This window comes from Rhipicephalus sanguineus, chromosome 10, assembly GCF_013339695.2.
Source record: "Rhipicephalus sanguineus isolate Rsan-2018 chromosome 10, BIME_Rsan_1.4, whole genome shotgun sequence".
Lineage (NCBI taxonomy): Eukaryota > Metazoa > Arthropoda > Arachnida > Ixodida > Ixodidae > Rhipicephalus > Rhipicephalus sanguineus.
Window position 1 is genome coordinate 138,064,145 of NC_051185.1, and position 12,778 is coordinate 138,076,922.

General features: G+C 45.2%; 1 protein-coding gene across 1 annotated transcript in view; it reads left to right on the forward strand.

Annotated features, from left to right (window-relative positions):
- LOC119406764 (putative protein kinase C delta type homolog) overlaps positions 1 to 1,277 on the forward strand; it is a 59,040-nt gene extending 57,763 nt beyond the window's left edge. Inside the window, exon 5 of the mRNA XM_037673495.2 lies at positions 1,099 to 1,277. Coding sequence (XP_037529423.2) covers positions 1,099 to 1,277 — 179 coding nt within the window. The remainder of the gene's footprint in view (positions 1 to 1,098) is intronic.
- Positions 1,278 to 12,778: the final 11,501 nt, after the last annotated feature.

Below are 12,778 nucleotides of genomic sequence, written 5' to 3' on the forward strand. Positions count from 1 at the left end.
AGATACGCAGCTGTGATTGGCTCCTCGTGTCGTTTCCACGAGCTGAATTTTACCTACCAGAGGCACATGAGAGTTCTTTTCTTGTCATAACCACCGATGTTGCATGATGCACGCGCTTCCCTCCTTCTCGAACTCGATGGCCCCTTTTCCTGAAACGGAGAATCGCTGAAGATACGCCTGGTATGGATGGTTCCTGTAATGAGCCGCTATGATTCCACAAGGTGCTCTTTTTGAGCCTAATTAGCGGAAAAGAAAACAATGACTACGCACCAACTCTCGCAGCATCTCGCCATCTCCGAGCAGGCTGTTTGGGTAGGGTGCAGCGAAAAACTACGACAGTATCCCGCCAGTCCTTACCGCATACTTGTCACCAGTGTTTGGCGGCTATCAATTGTGACGTAAGAGAACCAGTGGCCCATGTACTGACCGGGCCGATAGATGATAACGGAATTAAAGTTCATGGACGTTGCTATAAACGCATGTGCAGGGGGAAAATAATCTGGTCTATACATGTGTTGCTTAGTACCAAAACCACGGTATGATTATGAGGCAAGCCGTAGCGGAGGGCTCTGGAAGTTTCGAACATCTGGGTTCTTTATTGTGCGCGCTACATCGCACACACAGGGCCTCGACCATTTCGTCTCCATCGAAATGCCGACCGCGTCGGCCGGGATCGAACCCGCGACCTTCGGGGAAGCAGCCAACACCGCAACCGCTACACCGCCGCTGCGGACGACTCCGGCTTGTGGGCTTTGTATCGAATAATGTAAATGCAAGTCCTGTGGTTGCACAAGTAGATTTTTTACAGCTATTTCCAAAAACCAGCCGCGGTAGTATCTTACCTGCTGCAGCGCTGCCCCAGTACTTAATAGAACTGCTCGAGAGATATTGCACGTGCGCATTTCTGCTTTTCACAAACTATCCCCTACGAGCGGGTAATCACTAGGTCTTGTTTTATTGCATAATTAGCGTATGCGTTTGCAGGTATAAAGGGCTGCACTGTCGTCACTGAAACAGCCACATTTGTGCGCAACAGTTGGGACGCGAACTTTGTGTTGTACGTTAGTGCTATAGCGTTTTTTTTTTCCGACACCGCAGGCGAAATGCTCATAGGCGACGTAGGGTCCCTCATCGGTGGTGGCTCTGGTACGATGCGCACTGCTCTGGAGTGGCTGTTGGTGATGTCTGCTGCGCATCCACATCAGCAGGATCTCGTGGCAACCGAGGTGACGCCGTTATGGAAGAGAGGACACCGGTTCAACGATTACGTGGAGTGATCGTCTGAAGATGCCCTACGCACAGGCGTTTATTGGGAGACGTTGCGGTGCAAACCTGTGAACCCGTTGTCCCTATGCGATGGTGAGCTTCAATCCTAGTCCATATTTCAGTTTACTTCATTGCAACCTTTTTACCTAAAAAGAAGAGGTGGTATGAAAACAACTTCAACGCTGGCTTTGGGGGCACGGCACCGATGGTTGACCAAATGGTTTCACGCATCCACTCACCCAACTTGTTTATTCAAAAATGTGTATACGCAGAAAACGCCAAAACACCAAATGCAACTTATTAGGAACGAAGTTAGATACTGGATGAGACGAAAAACTACATGAAAATGCGAAAGAATGCTGATGACATGAAAGAGGTAGGAAAATCAATATTTTGACTATCCAAGCATAAGCTGAATGGGAGTGGATGCTTCTCTCCATTATAACTGCGTTAAAACTGTACCTGTATTGTTTCGAGTTAAAGGCGTAGCCCTTCTGTCTACTGATTATTTAGCTAAGCGAGCAAATACAGCGCTTCGCTACATTAGCGATGAGGCACTATATCAACGTCGAAGAAAGAATGCGTTCAATGGTCGCGTGGTCGGAACATGAATATGGTAAGACCCATGCTGCGACACTCTGAATGTCTTAATGTCCCTTTCAGTCACGAATTATGATGCACTGTCTTCAAATACATCAAATTTCCATGGCATGATTTCAAGGCACTCAGTATTGCATTCCAAGAAATAAAAAGAAGGAATGCGTTGTTTTGTGTCAGTTAGAGTAATTATAGCTAATTAGCGTGTAATTAATATCGAATTATTCTGCGATCAGTCAGCTACAATTCTTGCAAAAAGGAATCACTATTGGGCCCAAGTGCATGCACAGTTTGTTTTTGGTCGCATGCTTTTCGAGCGAAGAAAAAAAAAAATACTCTTGAAGCTGGTCCTGGAACGTCGCACGTCGAACGATCGTCGAACATGGTAGTGTCTCTAGCAAAGTAATCATCTGCAGCAAGATACAGCATAGTGAAGTTAAATAAGCGCTAGTTGTCCACTCAGAGAGAGAGAGAGAGAGAGAGATACGAAGATTAAAGGCAGGGAGGTTAACCAAGCTTTGGCGCGGTTGGCTACCCTACACTTGGGGTGGGGAAGGAGGAATAATAGAAAAGAAGGGTAGAGAAGAAAGAAGAAGAGTAAGAAAGAGATGAATGAACATCGTGAAACTACACAACACGAACTCGCGCTGTTAGTTCACAAGCGCTTGTGAAGTCCGGTGGTCCTCAAGAAGCACAAGAGGGCTTTAGTGGCCTTGTGCATATGCGAGACCGTAGGCCAAGGTCTTCTTTTCTGTCAGTGGTGACGGAGCTTGACTTCCATACTACGTCGTTGAGCCTGATATGATGGTCCACTTAGGAAGCCTACACGAATGTGCACGCTAAGTTTCAGATCATTTGAAGAAACGCGCGGTGATGCGACTTCGAAGTTGATGTGTACAATTGTGCACACCGTGACTGTGAAAGGGTTATAGAAGATACATATTTCTTCGCTTAGGGTCATCGCTTATTTGTCATGTTCAAGTACACCGCGGTAGCTGCATGGCGTACCGAGAGTGGGGGACATTCATATATATATTTAGCCCACCTCTGAAAGGAAGAGCTAAGTACCCAATATATATATATATATATATATATTATATATATATATATATATATATATATATATAGATATATATATATATATATATATGTGTATATATATATGTGTAACCTTAAGAGACAGGAAGAGAGCAGAGCGGGTCAGGGAACAAACGGGGGTTAAGGACCCATAGTTGAAATCAAGAAGAAATGGATATGGGCTGGGCACGTAGCACGTCGGCAGGATAACCGGTGGTCATTAAGGGTAACTGACTGGATTCCAAGAGATGGCAGACGCGTCAGGGGGAGACAGAAAATTAGGTGGGTAGATGAGATTAAGAAGTTTGTAGGCATAACGTGGCAGCAGAAAGCACAGGACGGGTTGATTGGCGGAACATGGGAGGGCCTTTGCCCTGCAGTGGGCGTAGACAGGCTGATGATGATATATATATTATATATATATATATATATATATATATAATATATATATATATATATATATATATATATATATATATATATATATTATATATATATATATGTTTACGAAAGGTTGAACAGTAATGGCTAGGACGCAGTGTTCACGGTAAGTTAGATTATTGAAGCAAGTCACGGTTGTGGTACATAGAGTGGATGACTCTTTGCCTTGTTCTCTGCTACCGAAATTTCGACAAATGCTGTTGTGTTGCACGCAGTGCAAGCGATGACATCAAATTGGGCGGCTACTTTGTCCCGCGTGGAAGCATCGTCATCCCTTCGTTTGGTCATATTCAACGAGCCCTCCTATTGGAAAGACCCGGAGACGTTCCGCCCGGAACGCTCCTGAGTGACCGTGGTCATTGGTCGCAAAGCCGAAGTGGCTTATTCCGTTCTCTTTCGGTAAGGTGCACCGACATGCTCAGAAGTTACATTACGCGTATTCCTGGTATATTCCGTGTACGCGGGCGTGTTCACATTGACACAATTGCGATAGCCATTAGATAAGGCTGCGTTAATATTTCTTTCTTTGACAGGCATAAATTTGTAGTAATAAAAGTTTAGGTCATATAAAATTTGAGTAGATATATTAATGCTTAAAGGCAGCAAAATGTTGTTGTGTCCGATGTTTGCAAAAGATGATGTGATAGAATATTTGTGAATGAATGAATGAATGATTGAATGAATGAATGAAATGAATGAAATGAATGAATGATGAATGAACTTTATTAAAGTCCGAGGCGGAGGGAAGAGGGAATAACCCCTGTCGCGTCCCACCTCCGTCGATCATGATGGCGTCAGTTCATGGACAACTCGAACCACATAGACGCATAATATTGCAAAACAGTTCTGCATAATCCCGTAAGAGGCGGAAGGGCGAAGAACAGGAAAACGAGAACTGCCCGCTTGTAACCAGCTGCATGCTACATCGAGTGGTTGTCATATTCCCTCTCTCAACCCTTCCGCCTGCTTGCGGGATTTCTCAAAAAATGGGTTGCATTAATTGCAGTGACTGTCTTCATGTCCAAGTGTCATCATGCAATTTTTTCCTGCAGCTTTCGAGCAATGCTGATAGATAGATAGATAGGATAGATAGATAGATAGATAGATAGATAGATAGATAGATAGATAGATAGATAGATAGATAGATAGATAGATAGATAGATAGATACGATCATAGATAGATAGATAGATAGATAGATAGATAGATAGATAGATTAAAACTTATATGTTCGTCAAGATATACATCGGATATAAGATAATGTCTTTATTGAAGCATTCTTCACATTCTCAATACTAAAGACACATCACTTTTTACTGCATGTTTGTGCAGGGAAACGCTCTTGTCCTCGTGAATCTGTGGCCAGCATGGTAGTGTTTGTCTACTTTACAAACATTCTGCATTGCTTCACCATTGAGGCTTCAACCAGTGATCTACACCCCAATGAAGAAGTTCTTGGCGTAACAATGCGGCCCACACTGCGCGAGCTGGTCTTCAGACCTCGTAAATACTACGCAGGACATAAGATGTGATTAAAATAAGAAGCAATAGTTTAGTCAAGAGGATCGATGAAAGTTCGTATAGTCAGGTAATATGATGAAGAGGAAGATACAGTCACTGACCAAGTCAGTGACGGAGTGAGTAAGCGCCACTAGACAAGGACGTAGAAAGAAAACAGACAAGGACACAGTTTGAACGCGTTAGGTTCTTGGCATTTCGCTTCGTGTTATTGCGGAAAGGCTCGTTCTGGGAGCAGTGCAGCTTCCACATGCACCAGTGGTGTTTCTCCCCCGCCGACAGCTTCGAGTGCAATAGCACCCACTAATAAAGCTGCTGCAATATGCACTGCAGAAAGGCAACGATGTGGAAGGGTGAATCTCCTGCCTTGGTGGAGCGAGGCAGAAGCCAGCGGGATGTGGACCACCTACGCGCGTTTGCGGCTCAAACTACGAACCACTGCCTCCCGCGTTGCTGAAACGCAGTGTGGCACCGGCGTAGGTTACCCTATTACTCTGGAGCGCACACCATGCCGTTTATTTCCATAATTGACGCTTTGAAGAAGTGCATATCGAGCACAAAATTACATTATGCGATTGTTAATGTGATCTTTGCGTGGGATTGGCAATACGCTGTGTCCAGTTATATGTTAACTACTTCAGCTGCCGCGACGACTAACTCATAATCATGCGCGTTAGTCGCCGCGGTGCAAATATGCCACTGTGCGTCAACGTGGGTGCATCCAGGTCAAACGGTGCTATAGGTGCTGAACATCAATAGACATTGAACAAGCTCTCTTATATCACTACACAATAAGCACTACTTCTGTGAATACGCGTTTCCCTTTCGTTTTATACCGATTCCTATGGTGGAGGGATCAGCCATGTTTTTCTACCACATGCCGCATTTTCAAGGTCAGCGTCAGGTGCGGCACCTAAAGGTTTTGCCTTAAAAACATTACATGGATGTCCATGTAGGTCAGGAAGGCCTCTCCCACTGTCATGTCTCGCGCATGCCCGCATACCACAGCACATGGAACGTGGCTGTGCGCTCCATATGATAACGGGAGAGGGCTCCACGCAGTTGCATAGGCGAGACGTTATCTCACTCTAAGGCGTGTAGTTCATATTTAAAGAGTGCTCACCTAGGAAACAGTTGAAGGAGGTAATATTTTGGCATGATAACTTGTAAAGTATGTGTCACAAGAAGTATCTCTGTTTTGTTGCACCCTAAAGTAAATGGCTTTCATTATTTTGTGTTAAAAGTGTAGTGAAAGCTATGGCTACTTTTCGTTTTGCAACTTTTTATGGATGCACACGTGGGCAAGGTCGAGAACGAATTAGCTAGAGCTTTAAAATTAAAGAATTTGCCGACATAATTGGACTCAGCTCTCGCAAAACAGTGGGTGCTTGGGAAATCATTGGAGACAAATCCTAGCACTGCAGTGAATATAAGAGAGACTGATGATGATGACATATTCGGTATTCCATTCGATATTCGGACTGATGTTGCATTGTTCATATTCCAATCATAATCGTAAAGATCAATATTTGCAAACCCCTAGTATTGGCGCTTCCCAGAAGCATTTCTGCTGAAAACGACGTCACGACTGGCTTGACCGTAATTGGTTAAGAAGGAAGTTGCGGCACTTGCTGCCGCAAAATGTTCAGACATTTGGGTTTTTGTTTTACTTGCACTTTGCACGAAAACAAACAGACACGGAGTTAATAAGCACTGTCACCTAAAACCCTATGGCCCCGCCTGTCTTTGCACCATGCCTCTTACGAGCGTGGGGAAATGGGCACATGAGCACTTTATCTATGCTGAAGTTTATATTATCGCAATGTGCCCTCATGATGAACCTCTCTTTACACCTGATGTACACTTGTGAGGTGCGGCAACGGCCACGGCAAAAAGCCACTGAGAATTTCCGTATATTTGCTAGTGCTCTAAAGAAAATAGTTACAAAGAATATCGCTTGTCAATGCGCATATGTTGTGGGAGCGCTCGTAGAGGAGAACAATGACGACGGGGCGCGCTCACAGCACGCGCTCAGAGGCCGCTCGCAGCGAGCAGTTGCGGCCGAGGCTTGGCGGAGGTAAAGATAGTTGCTGGTCTGTCTTGGCCACGTCCCTGAGGGGTTTCTGGGCCAGCCGCAGTCCGAAGCCCCCAATGTATAGACTTATTCTAGCAACATTAGTGACTGCGGCAATCCGTTTGTCGTGCTTCACCATATTTGTAGTGTTGGACAGCGTTTCAAACTTCCCCAGTAGAAATAACATTCCGCAATCAATGAAACGCGTGTATATCATGAGCTTTTATAAGAGTTAAAAGTGTCATGCGCGAAGTTTTCAGACGTGTAATTACACTAGAACCTGTCTTTCGCAAACGCATAATCGTATTCTGATAATAGTGTTCAGTGCTTGTCTACTAATGTCCTCACAGTGGTTCGTAAAATCGCGCATAGGTGAAGACTGGATTGCTAGTTTAGAAAGAGGTATGAGATGAAACGTGTGCTCTTCCCGTTCCTGAAAAGAAAGAGCTCTATCTGAGAATCTTTGTAGGGTTGGCTCTATTTGAGAAGTATTCTGCGGCATTCTTTTCAGTCTGTTTGGTGTTAACTCTAAGCGCTCATCCGGGAAGGCTCACTGCTCTCGCATAGTGGAGTATACATAGTACTCTCAATTATCAACCATATTAGGGGCGAAGCTCCTTAAAGCGGCACCCCGTTCGTCCCTCGTAGTCGTAGTGCGTAACCAGTCGTAACGCTAGTGCCAGATCTTGACCTCCAAGGTGGGCCGGTGGGAGATTTTTTCCTGTGCGTTGTTGAACAATAAAAAATCGCAGCGTGCGCGTTAACTAAAAGCCGAATTCTTCTGTCTCTCATTCCCCATTAGCAGCCATTGGCATGTTCCCAGGAGAAAACGTTAGTAGAAGTAGAAGTATAAGTGTTAGCTAAAGCCGACTTCTTCTGTCTCTCATTCCCATTAGCAGCCATTGTTTACCTCCAAGGTAGTGCCTGGTGAGATTTCTCCTGTGCGTGATTAAACAATAAAAATTTTGTTCAAAACGCCGTTGATTGATGAAATAAACCAACGAAAGACGTCAGATGTTTTCTAAAGCAAAACGAAAGAACGCCAGATGTTTCTAAAGCAAACGAAAAGACGCCAGCTGCTTACGAAAGACGCCAGGTGTTTCTAAGCAATGGTTTTCTAAACAATGAAATTCACAGCGTACATGTAAAATTAAAGTGAGCTGCAAGTCGTCATAACTTCTCATCGAACCTTTAATGTAACGCGCGATCTCACGTCGGTGATGATGTAATATAATATATACCTGGGGGTTTAACGTCCCAAAACCGGTGATGATGTACTGGGCAGAATTCACGGAAGATTCACGGTTTACCGATGAACCTCCGCAGCTTCGCCCACTCATCATCATTCACTCCGTGGATATGCTGTTTACAAACACAGTACCGTACGTGCTTTGTACGTCTTGTCCATTCACCGAAACGTTTGCGTTGAAGCAGTAGACCTCACGAAAGTCTCTCGACCTGTAGTCGTCCAGTGTACACCTGAGCGTTCTTTGATGCGACCTGCTTTTTTTTTATTTGAGCAGCGCGCCGCAAGTATCCAGCTGCGATAGTTGATGGTTAGTGATACTTGTTAGTGTCACTGCCCCAACCTTGCGGCAAAACTGACTTTTTTGCTTTATTACAAGGAAGAAAACCGTACCACTAAGGATTACCTTTCAAAACTTATTAATAAGGCATATAAAGACACAAATTAAACTTAGACAAATCTAGAGAGTCACTAGAACGTTCATGAATCCCGCGGTCTTGAATTACTTCTCCCTGGAAGGTGTTTTTTGTTGATCATGGAGGTTCAGCATTTCTCTCAGTAAATCTTGCCCTGCAAAATTAGGTCATGGGGTAGTGGTCCTGTCCTACAGGGTTAATTTCAGTCTTTTTTAAGTGTTCGCTTTATAACATCCCAGAAGAATATTGCGTGATAACAATAAACAAAACAATGATCAATAGTATCACGCTATTTCCACCATCTGCAATTTACGTCGCAAGGTGCAACGAGTCCTGCGGTCATTTGCCATGCCTTCACAGGAAGTGTACATGTGTGCACCTTAAAAAAGAAACGTTTTGTTCCTGGAGACACACACATTTTTAAACTCAAGTTAATACATCGGAGAACTGCAGATTTCAAAAACGTGGCCCGACATAGCGAGATCGGAAAGCCCACTCAGTAGTAGAGCTATGCCATTGCTTAAAACTGCTTAAAACAACACTAATTAATATCATGTAGTGGAAGAAGTGTCCTTAACGCATGTAATATTGCATGACAGCAGCTTAGAATTGTGCAAGGCGTCAAAATATGTTAATTGCGCAATGAGTCGGTGTTTTAAAGGCGCACTCGTTACAAAGCGCTCAGACATATTTAATCATCATCAGCAGCCAAAGCATCAACAAAGTGAGCGATTGCGTAGGTTCGCGAGCTCCCTTATTTCATGATTTAGAAGGTCATCACTGCGTTCTGAAAGGAGCATCGAGTGATTGAGGTGCAAACCAAAAGTATGTATGCACGCGAAACTGAAAGCAACAAATTAGTATTACCGAGTACGAAAGAGACGGAGAGTCAAGACGCAAGAAAGTGAACTAACAGCATTGTTCTATATTGTGATGTCTGTTCAAATACTTATAGAAATCCTTACTATAAATGATACGAACAATGCCATCGGTCCAATGAGCTGTTGCATGTTTCCGCATGCATTCGTTACGGAGAATAAAGGTGATGTGCTTAATAAAGGGAATTATTTTAACCACACTTTAGAACATTATTTATACCGCGAGTGATGACGTTCTTTACAGAGACGGGTTAACTTTCCTTTGGGTCCCACGACTCTCTTACGAGAGAGAAATGTTATGCAAAGAGAGTTCACGCGTCTGTTTAAAGAAAGTCATACGCGTGGCAAGTCAGGACATTAAAGAAGAGTCAAATGATTATTGTTCCTTTCTTAGAGCGTACTTTATAACCTACACGGTGGGAGAGTGACAAGCCGTCTCCTGTCATACGTGCAATCTTGTTGAGCTCTAGTAGGTTACATTAAAATAAATAAAAGCCCCGCACATTCCGTCGCCCTTTCACGAAGAAAGAATTTGCATAGGTACTTTATCCATCGGTTATTTTTGTGGTGGGAAGGCTTCTGTGAGTTTTAAGTTTTTAAGAATGTTGCAATACTGATACATGTTTGTGTCGCTGATGTGAGAAACTCGAATATCCCGACAGCTTTTATTGTCATCCTCACATCAGTACTCAGCCAGAACTAATGTTTTACTCAGAAATTACAAAAATACTTGCTTTTGTAAAGAGAAAGCACCAGCATTTCAAACGGAAACCATCTGGTACTAATCGCTTACCGATGCGAAGGTCTGCCAAACAAAATATTGGGGTGGAGCTTATATTTATTCTTAAGCTGTAACTAACATGAATGCACGTTTCTGCCAAAGAGTTTCAGGTTTGAAAAAAATGGGGCACCGATTTTGAGTACTGTGAACTGCACTGTGGGGCTGCAATGAGCTGAGCCGCGACTTTAAAAACTCTTGCAAAAAATCACAGCATATCCACGTGGTGAATGATGATGAGTGGGGCAAAGCGAACTAGCGCTGCAGCACGGCGATGGCATTGGAGCGAGCGTGGTCCTTCTTGATGGAAGATATTGTGACTAGAGTGTTTGAGAACCACAATCTGTTGCACACACCGCAACTATGGCCGAAACTCTTATCAAGGAAGTCCCGCTGGAAGCGCGCGTCGGCGCCTTCGGACAGAGCCCGCCTGATGCGTTTTGCAGCCACTTAACGTGCGCGCACAGCCTCGGGCTGTGCCTGCCGGTACGCGCCCTTTCTCGCCGCTTCACGGTCCTTCACATTTTGAACACCCGATTCGCGCCGCAGTCGTGCAGCTTCGGCCTCGCGGGCTCGAACGGCGGGGTCTTCGCGCCGCAGCCATGCAGCTTGTCGAGCAGCTTCGGCCTCGCGGCCTCGAACGGCGGGGTCTTCTCGCCGCAGCCCTGCGGCTTGTCGAGCAGCTTCGCCCTCGCGGGCTGGAACGGTGGGGTCTTCTCGCCACAGCCTTGCAGCTTGTCGAGCAGCTTCGGCTTCGCGGGTTCGGACGGCGGAATCTGCTTCGCGGCGTCGACGTGCAGCTTCGGCGTCGCGGGCTCTCACCTCAGGATACTGTCTGCAAGCGCGCGCTATTGCCGCCTTCCGTGCCCTCCGTTCCGCAGCCTTGTCTTCCATCTGGCGACTCCGAGCTAAAGAGAAAGCGTGCCAAGAGTGTCACTCGTCAACGTCGTCTTCCGCTTCTACTGCATACCAGAACGCACGCAGTAAAGAACAAAGAATGCCACACAGGCGAACACGCACGAGAGTCTCACTCGTCAACGTCGTCTTCTTCTTCTACTGCATACCAGAACGCGCGCTTCTCACGAGCTAGAGCTGGCTACTACAACGCTACAAACGGAGGATGAACAGACTCACGGCATAAGGAGCTTCGCCCCTAAAAGCATTGACGATGTCGGGCATGATAGGCTACACTATGAAGGAGTGTCGAGTCGCCATGGTTGAACAGTCCGGTATATGAATGATATCAAAATGAAGATGTAGGCGCAGTCCGCCACTTGTGGGGCCAATGCTACAAGAATTCCCAAAGCTCTTTAGTTTCACCAGCATCAGTGACAGAGGCTTCTCTACTACTTCTTTTGGAACTATCGGGCTCAGCGACAGTTATGCAGCGTTTTAGGAAAGGCTGTGAATACCTCTGTAATTGAAGCACTAAACTGCATAAAAGGAATTTGAATAGAACATAATAATACTGTTTTAGCCTAGCGGTGAAGCTTAGAAGCTTGACTTACAATATTTCTTTCGTTAACACATCATGTATTGCCCTAAATATGACACGAAAACCATGGCGTGCGCGATTAGCGCCACCAGTGGGCCGGCATGTTGCTGTAGCCGATCGCGGAGACCATGCGTTATGCTTGCAAACGGACGTTGTTCGTGACACGTGGTGTAGCAGAGCGGACGCCTATTCGAGCGCCAGCAAATATACCACGAATGAATACACGATGAACGCTGTATAAGGAAATGCAAAGAAGTGTGAGTCCCCACAAATGTGATGTGCTGGAAGGGATTTGTAAATGAATAGTAGTATCAGCGCAAACGCTCGATAATTCAGACCTGCACAGCAAATCCGATGTCTTACCGGTTTCGAAAGTTAGCTAAGGAGGTGTATGAAAGTTCTACCTCTTTACCACTAACGAAGTTAACCGAAAAGTGGCACTGGCCGCCGAGTGCACGTGGATTTTCCATTGGCATTACGGATTATTATGGATTACGGAAATATATTGCGATAGCAATTATACGGACCGTCTCGGCTGGATTTTGCCGTCGCCGCCGTCATGCACCGTATATATATATATATATATATATATATATATATATATATATATATCAATGTCCCAAAGAAAAATAGTTCAGAAAAATGCTTCTAAAGCGCGGACTCGAACCAGCGACCTCTCGTTTCGCAGCGAGTGGCGCTAACCACTACGCCAGAACGCGCAGGTCCTTCAGGTAGCTAACGACGAGCGTTATACACACACTTAGCCGCAGGCAGGACTCAGACGCGGCAGGCGCTTATAAGCGTTTCTTCATTACCAGCGAGATGGCGCAAGGAGCGCTACGGGCGCATTTAAAAGTCGTCGGTGAGCTCGCTCGCTTCTTCTTATATTTGCGCAGGGAGAACCTTGCCCTTCCGCTGTCTGCTCGCGCGGTTTTCTCGTGGTGAGGAGAAAAGGGATGTTTCTAGCTTTCACCGTGATGTCTGCGCTCATGTT